Genomic DNA, 19,450 nt, shown 5'->3' with positions numbered 1-19,450 from the left:
TTTAGTTAGATTATTATTAATATATAGAATCCAGTAGTTTTCAAATTTACATGCATGTAAAAACAAAATCACTTGAATAACGTATTACAAATACATCTTCTGGGCTCAAGTCTCTTAGAAGCTGTGAGACTGAACCCATGAAACTTACATTTTAAAGAACTACCCAAGGAGATTCTGATGTAGGAAAGTCACAAGATATACTTTAATAACAACAATGAATTTCATTTTGCCCATCTCACCATACCTTACACATTACAGAGAATCATAAAATTGAGAATAAAATATTTAATCCTCTCCTTGTCTCAGTTATCTATAACATGGAGGTAATGATACCCACAATACAAGGATTTTTGTAAGAACTGAAATAATATGAAAGCTACCTATGCATGGGAAGATACTCAGTAATTTTTTCCCCTTAAACTCAGGAATAAGCAAACCACTTATATCACTCTTTTTCTTAATATCTAAACTAGTGCTAATCTATACATACCATTTTGCTGGAAACTGCAGAGCTGTATGCTAATACTAAAGTTTTTACGGAAGTACCAACATATGGTAGAACATTATGAATTAAGCCATGGAGTAAACGCTTTTCCATTTGTGCAATGCTGATAGCAATCGATTCTTCTCCAGATTCTTCTGCAAAATGAATTCAAAAGTCAGAACTTAATATACCAATTTTATAATAAGGCTAAAGACTCACCAAATAATTAAATATGAAATATTTTGTGCTGTCTTTAAATGCTCTTCTATAAACAATTCCATTTTCAAGCAATGAAAAAAGTTTTGAAAAGAACTCTGAATACTGAAATAATTCTTCAAAAGAACAGAATATATGATATCAAGAGAAAAAATGGCCCACAGTAAAAAAAAACACCACCAGTTATTCTACTTTAGTAAAAAGGACAGGAAGCTAAAAGAAATTTGAAACAGAACTCAACCAATCTGATCATCATGAATTGAGCAAGGGAAGGTACCTCAGAACCATTAAGAAGTTGAAAATAAACATGGCTTTTGAGTTTTACTTAGTAACTGCTGAAAATCTTGGATGTTTACAGCAGGTTACATGACTAACACCAACCACAACAGAAACTACAAACTCCAATTTTTGATATAAACAAAAACATACTTATTACAATAAAAAGAACAAGCTAATAATTTTAAAGCCTTTCTCAGGATCCTATTATTATTATGCCTAAAGACCTAGCTGGAATGTTTCCAAAACATCAGTTTAAGAGAACAAGATTTACTTAAATAAAGTATAGTAAACAAAAGGGACATGATCAAATAGTGAATTTATTACTCATAATTTTATATTTAGTTATCTTATATATGCAAAATATAAAGAAATAAAGATTACTTTAGTGAACCCTATTTATTCTACTACAAATTTATTTCCAAGTCATTCTTTTTTGTATACTGTTTACTGCAAAATCTTAAAAAAAAAAAAAAAAAAAATAGTAAATATACTGAAAGGAAAAAATAGCTTCTCTCCACAACTAATAAAAACACTTAAATTGAAAAGGCACTGAAGTAGATGGTAAATCCAGAGTTTGGTTCTTGTTTTGTTTTCGTCTTTGTGAGGGTTCTCATTAGTTGCCCAGACTGATCATGACTCCTGAACTCGAGGAATCCATCCCCCTCAACCTTCGAGGGCTGGGACTATAGGTGTGTGCCTCCACATCCAGCCACAGTGTAGTCTTGAATCCACTAAAAAACGAACTGGCACATTACCTCAGAATGGCTCAATCCTTTTTTTATAATTCTCTTTATATTTCTTGGTGTTTTGTTTGTTCTGTTTTGTTTTGTTTTTTGGTGTTGCCAAATGAACCCAGAGCCTTGCATATGCAAAAGCAAGTACTCTGCCCTTGACCCTTCCCCTTGGATGTGAAGAGAAAAGATGAACATCTTTTTTCTACCTTTAAGGTTGAAACAAATATACTAGTTTGATTAGGCCTTTAAAATTCTTATCATGAGTATTATGAGTTAATTTTCTTGAAAAGATAAAGTAAGTCTTCCCTGAGGTAACATGTGAGAAAAGACACATCTCCAGGTCGTCGCTCAAATTTCTAAGGGAACATAATCACTCTATTTAAAACTGTCACCACTTTCCCCTCTTCTAGGCATACGTTCCATTCTTTTTCTCCATAACTTTTGTCACTTCTCCTATGGTATGTACTTTGCCTGTATTTATTGTCTGTTCCCCTCTCCAAGTTCTAGCTCAAAAAGACCAAGGGTTTTCTCCATTTCATTCACTATGATATCCCTCAAATCTAGAACAATGTCTGACACAGGCAAGCGAACCTCCCAATCTAACTGGTATTAATAGACCTCTTCCTTATGAAGTACCTTCCAACTTGCAAAACTATACCAAAATATGACATCTTCATTTCAAAAAAATAAACTACTTTAGTTGCTGAAATAATAATCTCTGTACTTATGGTCCTTACTTTCCACATATTTAATTCTTCCACCAGGCCAACTTATTTTTTTTTTTTTTTAGTCATTCTTCTTTATGGCTGAGTAATACTCTGCAAATGCCACATTTTATTCTTCTTAAAGACTAAGTAATAATCCATTGTGTATATATACCACAATTTCTTTATCCATTCATTTGTGAAGGGTATCTAGGTTGGTTCCAAGCTTAGCTATTGTGAATTGAGCTGCTGTAAACATTGATGTGGCTGCATCACTGTAATATGCTGATTTTAGGTCCTTTGGGTATAAACCAAAGAGTGGGATATCTGGGTCAAATGGTGGTTTCCATTCTAGGTTTTCTGAGGAATCTCCATACTGCTTTCCATCCTGGATGCATCAATCTGCATTCCCACCAGCAATGAAGAGTGTACCTTTTTCCCCACATCCTCACCATTACTTATTATGGCTTGTATTCTTGATAATTGCCATTCAGCCTGGGGTGAGATGAAATTCTTAAGAGTATTTTTGATTTGCATTGCTAGAGATGATGAACATTTTTTCGCATGTTTGTTGGATTGTATTTCCCCTGTGAGATGTCTGTTCAGTTACTTAGCCCATTTATTGACTGAGTTGTTTTCTTGGTGTTCAGTTTTTTGAGTTCTTTATATATCTGGAGATTAGTGCTCTGAGGTGCGTGCAGTATACATTAAAGATTTTTTCCCTTTCTGTAGGCTCTTTTGTCACATTACTTTTTGTTTCCTTTGCTGAGAAGAAGCTTTTTAGTTTGATTCCATCCTGTTTATTGATTCTTGATTTTACTTCTTGTGTGTTAGGAGTCTTGTCAAGGAAGTCAGGACCTAAGGTGACATGATGAAGATTTGGGCCTATTTTTTCTTCTACAAGGCACAAGTTCTCTGTTCTAGTGCCTAAGACTCTGATCCACTTTGAGTTGATTTTTGTGCCAGGTAAGAGATAGAGGTCTATTTTCATTTTTTAATATGTATTTCCAGTTTTCCCAGTAACATTTATTGAATAGGTTATCTTTTCTCTGATGTATATTTTTGGCACCTTTGTCTAGTATGAGATACTGTATTTCTGTGAGTTTGTGTCTTCTATTTTGTACCATTGGTCTACATGTCTATTTTGGTGCCAACACCATCCTGTTTTTGCTAGTATCGCTCTGTATATAGTTTAATGTCTGGTAGCATGATACCTCCCGCTTCATTCTTCTTACTAAGGATTGCTTTGGTTATTCTGGGTGTCTTATTTTGCCAAATGAATTTCATGATTTTTTTTCTAGTTCAATGAAGAATGTCATTGGGATTTTAATAGGAACTGCATTAAATGTGTATAAAGCTTTTGGTAGTATGGCCATTTTGACAATATTAATTCTGCCTATCAAGAGCATAGGAGATTTTTTTATCTTCTAAGGTCTTCTTCAATTTCTTTCTTTACTGTTCTGTAGTTTTCAGTGTAGAGGTCTTTCACCTCTTTTGTTAGCAATCTAACAATTTATTTGAGGCTACTGTAAATGGGGAAGTTTTCCTAATTTCTCTTGCAGTAGATTCATGGCTTATGTATAGAAATACATTGAATTTGTGGGTATTGATTTTTATGTCCTGCTACTTTGCTGGATTCCTTTATGAGTTCTAGAAATTTTCTGGTGGAATATTTTGCATCTTCTAAATGTAGAATTATGTCATCAGCAAACAGTAATAATCTGAGTTCTTCTTTTCCTATTCATATCCCTTTAATTTCTTTTGTCTAATTGCTCTGGCTAGTTTCAAGCACTATGCTGAATAAAAGTGGTGAAAGAGGGAGTATCCTATCTTGTTCCAGTTTTCAGAGGAAATGCTTTCAATTTTTCTCCATTTAGAATGATGTTGGCAAGCCAAATTCTTTTTTAAAATGGGAAGTTTCATAAATAGAAATTTTTTAGTTTGTTTTACCAAGACTATCTCATTTGTTATTTGAGTATTTCATCATCTTTTAGTAATTATCTAAAATGATACTCATGAAAGAATATAGATCTTTCACTTCTGTACTCCCAAATAGTATCTCTCTTTACATCTATTGCAATATCTTTCATTATGCACCACAAATTAAGAAGTAATCATTCTTATTCTCTTCTACTTGTAAGTTCTTTAAGGGCAGGGAAATACTCTTGTTTACCCTTGAACTTTCCCACATGGCTTAATGAATGACTACACTAGTTTTTATAACATTTTACAACTTACAAAGAAATATCATAGATGGAACTTTTGTTTTTTCCCTCCACAGTGCCCGGCATGCACTCTACCACTGAGCTACAACCCCAGCCCAGAGTTTCCATATACATTACTTCTTAATTCTACAACTACCTTATGAGGCAAGTATTATGACTTTAGAAATGAATAAACAGACTCAACAGATTCATGGTTCCTTCCTCTAGGTCACAGATGACTCAAAAATGCTCATAAACAGGCTTAATGAAATGGCCCTAAGAAGCATGTTATAAACTATAAAGCATTATAATGAATGTATTTTATTTCCATATGGAAAACAGGCAATCTTTTCTGGCTTTTTTATTTGAATATTAAAAAAATGGGAAATAACACAACACATTTTTACAAGTTCAAATAAAGTATTATTATTCCTTCAAATTTTAATAAGTAGGCTAAAAACCTACTAGTTTCTTTAGAATACACAAAACACATGACTCTTAACACCTAATAACTATCAAATATAATGTTAGTTAGTAAAACACCACGTAATAATTTTAATTCCAAACGTGGCTTACCAGACTCATCTATATCAGCATCTTCATCCCATTCCTGGAAAGCACGACTTTCATCTTTCCTACTTTTCACCCATTCCTCATCAGGCTCAGTATCAAGTTCAGTAGCAGGACCACTATACCAGTCACCTACTCAATGAATAAATAAGAGGAACACAGAAAGATCAGATCACCTATCACAACAAAAAAAATTAACCTATTTACAATAAAAATCTATACACAAAAAAGGTGTGAGCCCTAGACAATGAATCAGCTATTATTTTAGAAATATTTAATGATGGTTAAGAAAAATACACTTAAATAAGCATAAGCTTAATTTCAAACATACTTAAAATAACTATCTCTATATGGGTTCAACAACTAATTAATAAACTAATAGCTGATATTTTTCCAAATACATCTTTCTAAAACAATGAAAACAAAAGTACAAAAATTTATACTCTGCTGTATATCTGCTCTATATCTATTCTCTCTATAGAAAGCTTTTTAATTTTACCTTTTACAGAAATAAGTTTAATGGTTATTATTTTGTTTGAAAAATAATTATCAATAGCCTTACATGCAATTTTAAAAATCACTGAAAATAACCTAACCTTTGTCTCCTACCATGGCTTCACACTGGCTCCATTACGATGACAGCTAATAAACGAAAGGAAACGCAACTTTCTACCCTGTAGTAAGCAATCAGTGAGCAATTCAGAAGTAGGTGGGAGCAGAATGAAAAGGAAAGACTAAGGTAAAGCAAAACCATAAATTTATAGATCCTGGAGAATATAATGCAACCAAGTCATAAAACTGTAAAGTGAGAGACAATGCAGAGGTAATTTACTAAACTTTTAACTTAATATCTACATTTAGGGTTTTTTAATCTAGATACCACTGACATTTTAGGTTGGGCAATTCTTTGTTGTGAAGGGCTGATGTATGTACTGCAGGGTGCTAAGCAGCACTCTGTCCTCCACCAGTAAAATATCCAAACATGGGACAAGCCAAAATATCCCCAGACATTTCAAATATCCCCTTGAAGGAAAAAAAAACCCTAAAATATCATAAGTAAACAAAAGCCATTTTTTATTGGAACTTTTTGTTTATATATATTGAAACCAAAAAGAAGCGTATTTAAAGATTTGGGTGACTTCATGGAAATTAGCACAGCATTATCACACTTGGTGACATTCATATCAAATCATACCTAATTATGTACTTTTCTTAAAAATTCTCAATTAAAAATAGCTGAACAAAAAATTATTTGATATATCCATATTTGCCTTATTTAACTTTTTGCTCAATGTCATTATCCCACAACTAATTAAAAACACATTCCACATAATAATTCTAATCATTTGAGTCATGTAAGTCTACCTAATTCTCCAAATAGCATCACATGAAAAATATTAAGTATCTAACAACAGATTATTTTTAAAGTTCTACCAGCTGGGTATGGTAGCCCACGCCTGTAATTCCAGCTACTCAGCAGGCTGAGGCAGGAGGATTGCAAGTTCAAGGCCAGTCTGGGCAACACAGAGAGATCTCAAAAAACAAAAATGCTACATGTTATTGTAACAAATAAACTATTTTATAATAAGACTCACAATTTAAATCTAACATCTGAAAAATACATACTTCATATTAAAGTCACACACAGAAAACTATTAAAAAATTAATGCAAATTTAGAGGTTAGTTCTCACCTAGAACAAATTATTCTAGTGACAGAAAACTGTACACCATATTAGTTGTATTTGTTCCATGACTGCATTATATGCTCACGAAAAGAAAATTTTCTCTTAAATTGTTCATATGCATGAATAACTTAAAATGAAATTAGTTATTATAACCCTATTGTTTAGAGAATGAAGTATTAGCAATTACAAAGAACAAAAAGATATGTTAAACACAAAAACAGATTCAGCCACCACCAACAGAGAGCCATTATGGTGCCTCATCTTTAAATTATACAAAATTAATTTAGTTTATATTTTTAAATAATATAATTAAAGTAGTTCTGAAAATCTAATACATTGAGTTATAAGTTTTTATTATAAAGACCTTCAAACATAGTCAAATGTAGAAAAAACAATGAATGCCCATATACCCAACACCTATCTTCAATAATTATCAACATTTTGCCCATGTTTTTGGTATTCCCTCTCCCAACTATTTTTTCCTAATTGTTTTAAAGGAAATGGCAGACATATCATTTACCCATGAATGCTTTAGCATTGCTAGTTTTTCTTAAAATGCATACTGAATACACATCATCTAACTATGAAATCTACTTTTTGGTCAAGCTGAGTTTCCCTGTCTGGCCACAAGGATCCCTCTAGTAAAACAAATGGAAATATTTTTTAAACAAACTAAAAGTCCTATATACCTACCTCTGGCCCAATGAACAGGATAAAGATGTTTCCAAAGTGATCCAGTTTTTGCCAGTTGAGACCATTTAGTGCTGACTTGACTGCATCGACATAATTCTTGAGGATTAAGATAACTGAAAATTGACAGCATTACCTCAGGAGGAAGATGGGTTATACCTGTGGAGTGTTCTGACACTTCTGCTTCTGAAATTAAAAAAAAAAAAAAAAAAAAAAAAAAAAATTTAGCAGTAAAGTACACAAGAGCAAATGCAGTAAAAAATTACAATCACCTTTCTGTAAGTAAAATCCAGTGCCTGAAGTTAATTCCTTCCTGCTTGCAAGATGTGAAACGGAAACAACTCGTATTAGAGGTAACATGGAGATGTTAAACTTGTTAAGAACCCGTAGGGTTAAACTATCATGGCCCAGATCATACTTCATCAGTGGGAGCTACAAAGTGAAAACAGAATTGACTTCCTTTTACAAAGGCGTCACAAAAAAAAACAATACTCACTTTGTAGCATGAGTAGCATCATTTGAAAAAGGAACCAAACAGGTTATACCGCTTTAAATCAACAAGTAGAGTTAGCCAGATTATGAGATCTCCAAGGTATTTTTAATGACACACAAATTTCATGACATTTTTTTTTTCATGCATTATGGCTCCTGTTAGTCTTTCCTTGTATTTTCTCTTTGATTTTCAAATTTCATATAAAAGGTCTATGAAATCTGACTTCTTTAACCTATAGGTGCCTTAACCTACTTAAATTATTAAATTATGTGCTAGTTGAGACAACATAATGTAACTATTTCTGATCCTGGCACACATCAAAAGAAATCTTTTGTTAGTAACAACTGTGGAAAGTCAGTCACTGGTTATACAATTTTCTATAATCTATTATTTCAATACCAATTCTCTGAAAGAAAAGTGAAAATGAGTGTTACAATAAAGAATACAAAATATGAAAAATTTATCACTAAAGGTACTATGAAGAATTTTAGAACTGTATATCTGATTTGTCTTCATAAAGCAATTTAAACATACAAATATTATGATCAAATTACTTTAAACTGTCACTTTGAAAATGCCGAATATTTTAAACTTAATGCAGCTAGAATATGCTTTGAAGGAATGGGAAAATTAAATATATTAAGTGTGATGCCTTTAAATCCTATGTTATAATTACAATTAAACCAGAGACGACAAGTTCTAGCTTGGTATCTAAGGCACAAGCTGCATTTCAGAATAAAGCTTACAAGCTTTATGAGTTTAATCATAGCTTAACTTATAAAATCATTTTTGTTTCAACATGAATCTTACCTACTTCATTAAATAAAATATAAGACTGAGAGCTCCCTGCGGCTGCCCAACATTTCAAAAGAATATCATCCTGCATATAGCTACTCTGGGAAAAGACCAAAATTCAAAATTTGAAGTCTGGTATGTGAATCATTTTTGCACCACTATAAAGTTAAAAAATCATTAAGTCAAACCATGGCATAAACATATTGACTTTAAAAACTAATGAAAAAACACAATGAAAGAGAAAGCACCCACTATAGTCAATGAAACGCAAAAGTTAGGTGATACTACAAAAGTGCTTTGTATATGTTCAGAGTATATCTAAATTCTAGTAAAAGTATATCTAAATTCATTCAAGGAACCCTGTCTTGCAAATGGATATGTATGTGTGTGTGTGTGTGTGTGTGTGTGTGTGTGTTAAATCATCATAAACACTAAGTTTGAAAATAGAAACTTCTGTTTTCAAGACTGTGTAAGTGGAAATAAATGATTTCAACTGATCATAATGCAAGTCTGACTTAACTCATTCCTCAAACAAAACTACAATTCATAACAAGATGTTAGAAGCCCTGAACTAGTAAACTGCTCTTTATTTAAGTATACAAACCTCAAGCTGGGCATGGTAGCTCATGCCAGTAATTCCAGCAACTCAGGAGGCTGAGGCAGAAGGACTGTAAATTTAAAGCCAGTCTCAGCAATGGCAAGGTGCTACACAACTCAGTTACACCCTAAATAAAAATACAAAATAGTGTCCCTGTGTACCCTCGCCCCAAAAAAAGGCCTGAAAAAAATGAAAAAATAAAAAGGGCTGGGGATATGGCTCTGTGGGTTCACTACCCAGTACCAATAAACAAACAAACAAATGAATCTCACCTATGTCCGACTTTTCATCCACAGAATACTTGAAAAACTTCTGTCGCTCTTCAGCTTGATTCCACAGGCTAAGCCCTCTAAGGAGTTCGGCGGTATCCTTCTGAGAGCAGTGCTGTGCAATCACTTTCTTTTTAATATCCTTAAGTTCTTCATAGGTAAAATATTCCATTAACATGGGCTGGAAAACCTAAATTATAATATTCATTAGAAAAGATGCTTGGTTTTATTTTACTCTATACCCTTTAAATTATTACTGACTCAAGTGTAGTATTATAGCTATATATTTTAATAAGATAAAAATTTTAGTTATTATCACTAAGTCAGTTGTTCAAAAACAACAATATCCCCCAAAAGACCCTTCTATGGTTTCATCAGTTAATAAGTCAGACCCTAATAATTTTAAAACATCAGGACAAGAAGGCTTTTAAACAGGGCCTCTTCCTCAAATGAGAATGACACCCTGCATACTAGAACCATAAAAGTCAAAACGCTTCTGAGACCTTGAGCTATTCAATATTGTTTCAGGACTTTGAAGATGTTTCCTCTAATCATTATTTTAGTACAGTGGTTTCCTTGCTGCTTATCCATGGAAATTTATAGATATATTTATACAATTAGAATAGTCAGACATGGAACCAAGGCTTTTTCCTTTTAGTTCCACAGACAGTTTTAATAGGTTGATCACAAGTTAAGAAACACTGCTCTAGTAACTCAGTGATTTCAACACTGATTTCATGCTACAATGAGTTGGGGAACCTTGAATAAAGATCCGTGCCATGCCACCCACCTAATTTAATTGGCCTGGCATGGGCTTAAGAAGTAGGTTTCTTGAGCTGTGGTCATGGCTCAGTGGCAGAGCACTTGCCCAGCATGTGTGAGGCACTGGGTTCGATCCTCAGCACCCCATAAAGATAAATAAAGGTATTGTGTCCATCTACAACTTAAAAAAAAATTTTTAAAAAGGTTTTTTTAAAATTATTATTACCAATCTGATTATAAGGTGAAACCATAGTTGAAAATCATTACAGTAACTGTTTTACAGTTGAAAAAATAAAGTACTTTCTTTGTGTCTTACACTGACATTCATTCCATATTAGAGAAAGAAGAGAATATGTTCTGCTGGTTTAATCAACAATATTGTAATACATATGTATTGGGCAGAAGACTGACAAATTTAAAACTATCATTTAATTACAAAAAAAACTCTAAGAACTCTTTATAATTAGCACACAGAAAATACTTACGAAAGTCACAGAATCATCTAAGTGTTCTGCAAAAATATTAGGGTGACATAAAAATTTATTACCAATGCCACTTGCACTTATAAAAACATATATTACTTTATTTGTATTTATTTATTTTATGTGGTGCTGAGGACTGAACTCAGTGCCTCACACATGCTAAGCTCTACCACTGAGCTACAACCCCAGCCCCCAAAACACATATTTCTTGAGTATATGAAGCTAGATCATTCATTCTGTAAAAGCAACAGCCTTCATGAGAATTTTAAAACTATGCATTTTTTTCCCTTGGGTTTTTCTTTGGTTCCCAAAAGGACCTGGAAGCTTCTCTTCATCAACTGGAGGCTTCTCTTCATCAACTGGACATATCTTCCTATGTAATATTTTGAAGAAACTAAGGTAAAATAATATTTTTAAATTTTTGTAAATCTAAATCACAATGGAAAAAAATTACTTACCTCTTCTTCCTCTTTCATGTGAGGAAGAAAATCTCTTGTAAAAGCCTCTAACCGCTCTTTCAGCTGTTTTGCATAATTTAACTGCTCATATTCATTCTGGAAACAAAAATATTGTATTTCAACGAAAATTTTGCTTCATTATTTATATTGTACCTAATCCCAAAAAGTGAGTTTAAATTTAACATAAAACCTCAAAAAAAAAAAAAAAAAAAAAAAAAAAAAAAAAAAAAAAAAAAAAACCACACACTGATAAACAGCACAGTGGCCTCTGTACTTTTATCAGTATTAGAGGACCTTATTTAATTCAATGTCATATTTTCTTGGAATTTTACATATGTTCCTTAAGCATGTCCACATGGCTTCCATTTGCACTTATATCCCCTAATTACCAAATTTGTTTTTCTACACCAGATCACTCTTTTGTCCATGAAATCCACCCAGGCCTCCTCCTCCTCCCATAAATGTTCACCGAGACTACATAAACAATTCAAATAGAACCTCTTCTAATCCTAGGAAGTCAAACTCAATAACCATTTATTTTCTGTTTTTTCTACCTTCTAATCACTACATTCTATCGGTCCCATTTCCTACATAAATGTCAAATCTGTTCCCTCTCCTCTATTTCCACTAGACATTACTTTAGTTCAGATCTTATAAATGGATAATACATGAATGATACAAAATTCAGAGAGTACAAAGGACTATTTAATAGAACAATAAATCTCTCATTACTCTTCAGTATCCTACCCAATCAACCATTTCCCCAACAAGTAGCTACTAAGTATTCTTTTAGAGACTATCAGAATAATTTGTTTATAATACTATTCCTGCTTGAGGTTTCTTTTCCTTCAATCCATCCTCCACCCTGCTGCAAAATAGTCTTTCTAGGATCAAATCTAAGAGACAGGCACATGGTAGTTTAAACCTATGCTTCACTGAACCAGAAAGGAAATAAACTAAGATCAAATTTTGAATATCCTGTAATACATATAGAATTAAGAAGAAAATCTCTACAGTACTATCCTAAACTATACTCAAAAATGCCTTTAATTTGCAGGACATAGTGGCGCACACCTGTAATTACAGCAAATCAGGAGACTGGGGCAGGAGATTCCAAGTTTGGGGAAAGCCTCAGCAATTTAGCAAGGCAATTAGCAATTAAATTTAGCAATTCAGTGAGACCCTGTCTCAAAATTAAAAAATAAAAATAAAAAATAAAAAAAGGGCTGGGGATGTGGCTCAGAGGTAAAGCACTCCTAGGTTCAATCCCGCATGCCTTTAATTTTATATTATACAACCAACATTATCATGTTTAACCATCCTGCTTCCTACAATTAGGAAAATAAAATACAGTAAACATTATAAAGCAATTTTTGTTGTTTTGAGGTTTTTGTTGTTGTTGTTTGTGGTGTTAGGGATCAAACCCAAAACCTCCCGCATGCTAGCCAAGCACTATACTATACATCCCCAGCCCTCAATTTTAAAATAAAATTTATAAAGTTGGAAGTTTTTATTCAGCCTAAGCAACAATTTTACCTTGAGTCAGGAGTGACTGAGTTGATAACTTTCCTTTCAGCATTCAGCAAATGTTAACAGAATATAACAATTTTATGGTAATAATATTTCACTCATGAAAACAACTTTAAGACTAGGTAGGAGACATCCATTATAAAATTTTATTAAATAACAATAATGTCAAAATTAACAGACTCTAATGAAACTAAACCAGGCTCTTCTGAGCTTTCTTCTCAACTAGGCCTGACCTTGGACTCAGTCCTTGGCCCTTTTAGTACATTTAGGAAAAATCCTGCTGAGTCAGTTTAGCAAAACTCTTCTACCCTTGGTATATGACCATCTCAGTATTTGATCAAATTCCTCATCCTCTACCCTCAGTCTCTTACCACCCTGGCCTGTTTTCAGTAAAAATCCTGTAGAGTTAACCTAGCAAGACTTCTCCTATCAAGATTTTTCCCCTTAGTGATTTTCCATCCATTGACCCCCATCTTGCTTTCTAGCTATAAACCCCAACTTGTATATTTGGAGTTGAGTCAGATCTCTCTTCCTTACTGCCAGCCCCTACTGCAGTCGTCCCTACTGAAAAAGTCTTCAAAGCCATCTGTAACTGTCCTTACTGAAAGTCTTCATAGCCATCTTTAACTAATGAAACACTACATTTTTCCTTTAACCTAATAGCATTTACTACAAATTGCTAACGAGTTTTGCCAATGACATAACAGAAGACAGTATAAATTTTAATAGTTACATACCAATTTTTGCAACTCACCTTAACATTTTTCAGTCCCTTTTCAAAGAGGCTAAGCATCTCAGAGAGTTTATTGTCAGAATGTACATTATAAATGGTCTGGCTGCGTTGTTGAAGCAAACCAATAATGTATTCATTTTCAATCTGCTCATGCATTTTGAATTCCTTGAAAGTAGCATACAAAGACTGCAGAAGAGCACGGAAATCGTTGTTGTTGGAAAAGTTGGTTTTAGAAAGCTAAATAAAAATTTAAAAAGAAGACAATAAATACATACAAACATGTAGCAATGTATCAATAATAAATATTCGCTTTTTCACATAGAAGATACATTTAGTTATATTAAAGTACAAATAAAGGAAATTTGTACTAAAAAAGCAAGTTATAATAGCAAGATTAAAAGGTACACTAGACCAGGAAGATGTTGGTTTGCATTCTTTTTCCATTTTTTTTTAATGTGTGCATTATAGTTGTTCATAACAGTGGGATTCATCATTACAAATTCATACATGCACATGACATAACAACATCATTTAGTCAATATCATTCCCTATTGTTTCCACTTTTCCTCTCCTTCCTCTACACTGATCTGATTTTCATAAGCTATCCCCCACAAAACACCTTTCTTTTCCTTTTTCCTCCCCAGCTTCCAAATGGTTTGCAACCTTAAAGATTTGATACAGAAAAATAATGCACACACAAATCACAGTTTCTTTAAAAAGGATCAGAAGCAGTCCCAAACTTAAAATGCCATTATTTTATAATAAATACAAGCAGATACAATATAGGGATGTGGTAAATATTAAAAGAATTGCATTACGAGAATGTGGTAAATGCTTTTTTGTTTCGATGTTCTTTATGGTATTAAACTTTTACAATTTAAACCAGGCACAGTGGTAGCACGTCTGTAATCAGCCTTGGGAGGCTGAGGCAGGGGTTCAAAAGAGTTCAATAGTGAGGCACTGCCTCTAAATAAAATACAAAATAGGGCTGGGGAAGTGGCTCAGTGGTCGAGTGCCCCGGAGTTCAATCCCCAGTTATCCACCCCTCAAAACTTTACAATTTAAAAATCCAAAATCATTTTATTATAGTTTGTTACAATTTAATATCAAGATGAGGATGATCTGAACAAGAAATAATTATAAAATATTGACTGCTAGAATATTACTAGATAATTTAGGGAATTTTTTTTTTTTTTTTTTTGAAGAAAACTGTTACCAATATTCAAATAATTAGGAAATTACCTACTCATCTGGGCTGGAGGCATTATAATAGTGTAATGTGGAAACCTAGCACACAAGAATATGAGTAAAGTAAATCCACTTGAAGGAAAGATACAAATCAATAAAAATAGGAAGAAATATACATTTTAAGTTTCTTTAATTCTAATATTCAACAAAAGAAAAATGCCTATTCCAAGATAATTCTAAATTTTTACACATAGTGGCAAGTTAAATTCTAATAATTAAAATATACAAATTATCAAGAAATCTGTTCAAGTTAAAATTCAAAGTAATATTCAAACCCTCCATTACCTTATATTAAATAATCTACCTTCTACTGTATCAATTCTACTTTCAAAATTCATTTTCAAGGTGGAAGTCTGCTAGATGTGGTGGCACTCTCCTATAATCCCAGGAAACTGGGAGATGTAAGTTGGAGTGGGCAACTTAGCAAGACCCAGTCTCAAAATACAAAAAAAAAAAAAAAAAAAGGGCTGGGGATATAGCTCACTGGTACATGCCCCAGTTGAAGCCTGATCAGGTTCAATATAACAGAGATAAATGAAAAGAGAAATGCCGATACTAATAATTCCTAGACTTGCTTTCTAAAGTCTGATCTAATATTTCTAAAATGGAGCACCAATCTAGGCTGTTTTATTACCTGTTCTTGGTAGCAACTGTGGTCTTATGACAGAGCATTAAAAAAATACAACTCACAAACTCCTAAAGCAAAATTGTTCCACTATATGTAACAGAATTAACTTAAGTATATTCTATAAAAGGCAATATAGGTTAGGTGTCAAAAGTCACCTGTAATCCCAGAAGCTCAGGAGGCTGAGGCAGGAGGGATCACAAGTTCAGAGCCTGCCTCAGCAACTTAGCAAGGCCCTAAGAAACTTAATGAGATCCTGTCTCAAATTTAAGAGAATCATTTTTAGAGAACCTAGGATCAGATTCCAGTTCTACCATTTATGTAGCTGTATAACCTGGTAAATTACTTTTTCACTTAATGGCCATTTCTTCTTGGTGTTAGATGGGAACGAAATAACTACTTCAAACGGCTGTGATACTTAAGTATGAGCTATTATCATTTTGAAAATTAAACATTCATTTTATAAATGTATGCACTTCTTACTCTTTAAATATTTACTAAGCAGCTATTTTGAGCCAGCAACTGTTCCTGGTACTTGGGATACATGAGTGAACAAAATGAAGATTTCTTCCTTTATGGAGTTTATATCCAGTGAAGGGAAATAGGACAATGAATAATTAACCACAATACATGATGAGTACATCATCCAGAACAGGATGTCAGCTTTTTCTGTCAAGAGGCAGAGAGTAGATATTTTAGATTTTGTAGGGCAGATGTTCTGTAGCAACAATATAACTAGGATGCTGTAGCACAAAAACAGTCAGATGATAGTAAGCAAATGATTGTGGCTATATTTCCATAAAACTTTGTATTTACAGACCATGAAATTTGAAATTTCATATAGCTTTCTTTGTTTTCTTTCCAACCAACTTACAATTCGAAAACAGTGTTTAGTTGTTGAACTATAAAAAAACAACAGGCAGAGATTTGGTTAAATATATTCTGCAGATTTAAAGAATACTAAGAAATGCCACACAAGATTACAACAAAATTCATTAGTAGTTAATTGGTGCAAATACTATCGTGTCATTTTACATAAATGAAAATACCTTCAAGGGGCTGGGGTTGTGGCACTGGGTTCAATTCTCAGCACCACATAAAAATGAATAAATAAAATATAGGTATTGTGTCCATGTACAACTAAAAAAAAATGTAAATTTTTTTAAAAAACTATCAAAAATTTTGTAAAAATATGACATAAATCAAAGCATTAATAGCTATAATTTTTAAATGGCAAAAAAATTAAACATACTTGAGTTAAGATAGGTACCATCTTAAAAGACATGCAAAAAATTTTGCACAACTTCTCATTAGACTATGGGAAATTCTTTTAGACTTAAAAACAAACTAAGGCAAAAACCAGTTTTCATGCTACAAACTAAGAAACAAATGGCTATGTAAAATGACTCTTACATTGTAGGTTCAGTTCAGCATAGTGGTTGAAAGAATTAACTCTGAAGCCAGATGGTGAACTGATTCTGCACAAGTCACTAAATATCCCTACACCTCAGTTTCTTCACCAGAAAAAATGGGGTTACTTATATTAACTACCTTATAAGGTTCATGTGGATGACTTCATAATATATTAATATAGTATTGATAATGTTATTTATATTTTAATAATATATTATTATGAATTTATGGACATACCATAATTATCAGTTATTAATATATTAACAGATTCAAAGAGACACAGACAATAACATCAACTAGCTCTATTGAGCTTCTCTGCTATTATTTCTGTATTTGGTCCAAAATAAAAGTATCATTAGAAGTCCTTCAAAAAATTAGTACCAAAAAAACTAAAAATGGAACTACCATACGATCCAGCAATTCCACTTCTGGGTATATGTCCAAAGGAAACGAAATCAGTATCTAGAAGAGATATATGCACTCCCATGTTCATTACTCTGTTATTCACAATTGCCAAGATATACAAACAACCTAAGTGCCTGCCAACAAATGAATGAAGAAAATGTGATTACACACACACACACACACACACACACGCGCGCGCGCACTCACATACAGCAATACTGTTTAACCATTAAAAAAGGAAACCCTGCATCATGGGGATGTAGCATTGTGGAAGAGTGCTCGCCTAGCATGCACAAGGCCCTGGGTTCAATCTCCAGTACCCAAAAAAGAATGCAGGGTTAAAAAAGGAAACCCTAGTATTTACAACAACATGGATAAACCTGGAAGACATGATGCTAAGTGAAATAATTCAGAAACAGAAAAACAAATACTGTATGATTTCATTTATATGTGGAACTTTTAAAAATGGAACCCACAGAAGCAGAATAGTGGCTGCCACGGACCATGGGGTGGAGGAAATTGTAGAGATGTTGGTCAAAGAGCACAAACTTTCAGTTTTAAGAACTGAGATTTGGGGATTTAATGTTCAGCATCGTGACCATAGTTAATAATACTGTATCATTTACTTGAAATCTGCTGAAAGAATAGAACTTAAGTATCCTCATTCCATTACACGTGTGTGCACGCGCACACACACACACACACACACACACACAGTAACTATTTGTGGTAATGGACGTTTTGATTAATCTTGGTAATTATACAATGTATATTCATATTATACCATCTAATTGTATACTTTGAATGGATACAATTTTAATTAACTTTGCCCCAATAAAGTTGGGGAAAATGATCAACAGATGAAAAGCTGAAGGATGAAGGAGGAAAGGTTTATACAATAGATCGAAGATATGAGTTTCATTTGTGTTAAATATGCAATGCATTTGTTAATTTGATGAATAGTAGGACAATAAAGTAAAATGAAAAGGGTCATTAAAAACACTAAGTCAGTTCTTCTCCACATGAAAAGTACAAATGTTTTTAACATGTTATTGAAAATTTGATTTAGTTAAAATAATAACCAGAAGATATAAAATATAACTCTTTAAAAACCTATTTATGTAAATAGGTTTTTTTCAAATTTCTGTATCCACTAAAGTATTCAAACACATACACTTGATGGGGGTTGCTAAATACTAACAATTTCTAGAACATACTGAGGCCTCTAATAGGCTTGGCACTATAATAGGTGTTAAGTATTACTTCTTAAAACAATACTAGAAAGTAAGTATTGTAATTCCGATTTTATATACTAAAGAACTGAGGTGCCAAGAAATAATTTACCCCAAATCACACAACTGTGTAGTAAACAAAACAGATCAGGTCTCTAAGACTCCAATACCTATGTTCTTTCCACAAGAGATGAAGGCTGTCCCAATCACAAAGCTATCTTTTCAGATCCAAGGAACTAAATAGAAGAACATTTACTCTAAAGCAAAAGATCTCACCACAGGGGTAATTTTGCCCCACAGTAGATAAAGAGCAAGATCTATAGACAGGTTGATCTGTCACCACTGGAGAAATGCTGCTGACATCTAGTGGATAAATGCCAGAAATGCAGTCAAAACATCCTACAATGCAGAAGACAGCCCCCAAGCCAAGTCTGGCCCAGAATGTCAACAATGTTTCACTTGAGAAATGCTGTTCCAGACAAGTGTTTTGAAGAAAACACTTGTCATGACCTTCATCATACAATCCAGTACAATCCAGATACAGAGATATCACAAACAGTTCAAACAGACTTTGGGACATGATATTTCCCTCTCTAACTTGTGATGAACTCTAATATTTATTTTACACTTTACTTTTTAAATGCTGTTTCCAACCCACAAATCAACTTAAAATGTAGGTCACAGGACATATTTTTAAAAACAATGATTTACAGTAGAATATACTAAGAGGTGATACATGTGTACATATGGAACAGAACACACAATTAACAATAATAACAGTCACACGTGGTCTCTTCCATATGAGAATTTATATCTGGCTGTCTCAGACCCTCTACATCT

General features: G+C 33.0%; 1 protein-coding gene across 1 annotated transcript in view; it reads right to left on the bottom strand.

Moving 5' to 3' along the window:
• FBXL5 (F-box and leucine rich repeat protein 5) overlaps positions 1-19,450 on the bottom strand; it is a 47,439-nt gene that overhangs the window by 23,379 nt on the left and 4,610 nt on the right. The window contains exons 2-7 of the mRNA XM_079154092.1: positions 13,709-13,924; positions 11,425-11,520; positions 9,726-9,912; positions 7,571-7,753; positions 5,198-5,323; positions 491-639 (exon numbers count right to left, since the gene is read on the bottom strand). Coding sequence (XP_079010218.1) covers positions 491-639; positions 5,198-5,323; positions 7,571-7,753; positions 9,726-9,912; positions 11,425-11,520; positions 13,709-13,924 — 957 coding nt within the window. The remainder of the gene's footprint in view (positions 1-490; positions 640-5,197; positions 5,324-7,570; positions 7,754-9,725; positions 9,913-11,424; positions 11,521-13,708; positions 13,925-19,450) is intronic.

The sequence above is a fragment of the Sciurus vulgaris genome (genome assembly GCF_902686455.1).
Source record: "Sciurus vulgaris genome assembly, chromosome: 9".
Classification (NCBI taxonomy): domain Eukaryota; kingdom Metazoa; phylum Chordata; class Mammalia; order Rodentia; family Sciuridae; genus Sciurus; species Sciurus vulgaris.
This window is presented reverse-complemented; position numbering and strand designations above follow the sequence as displayed.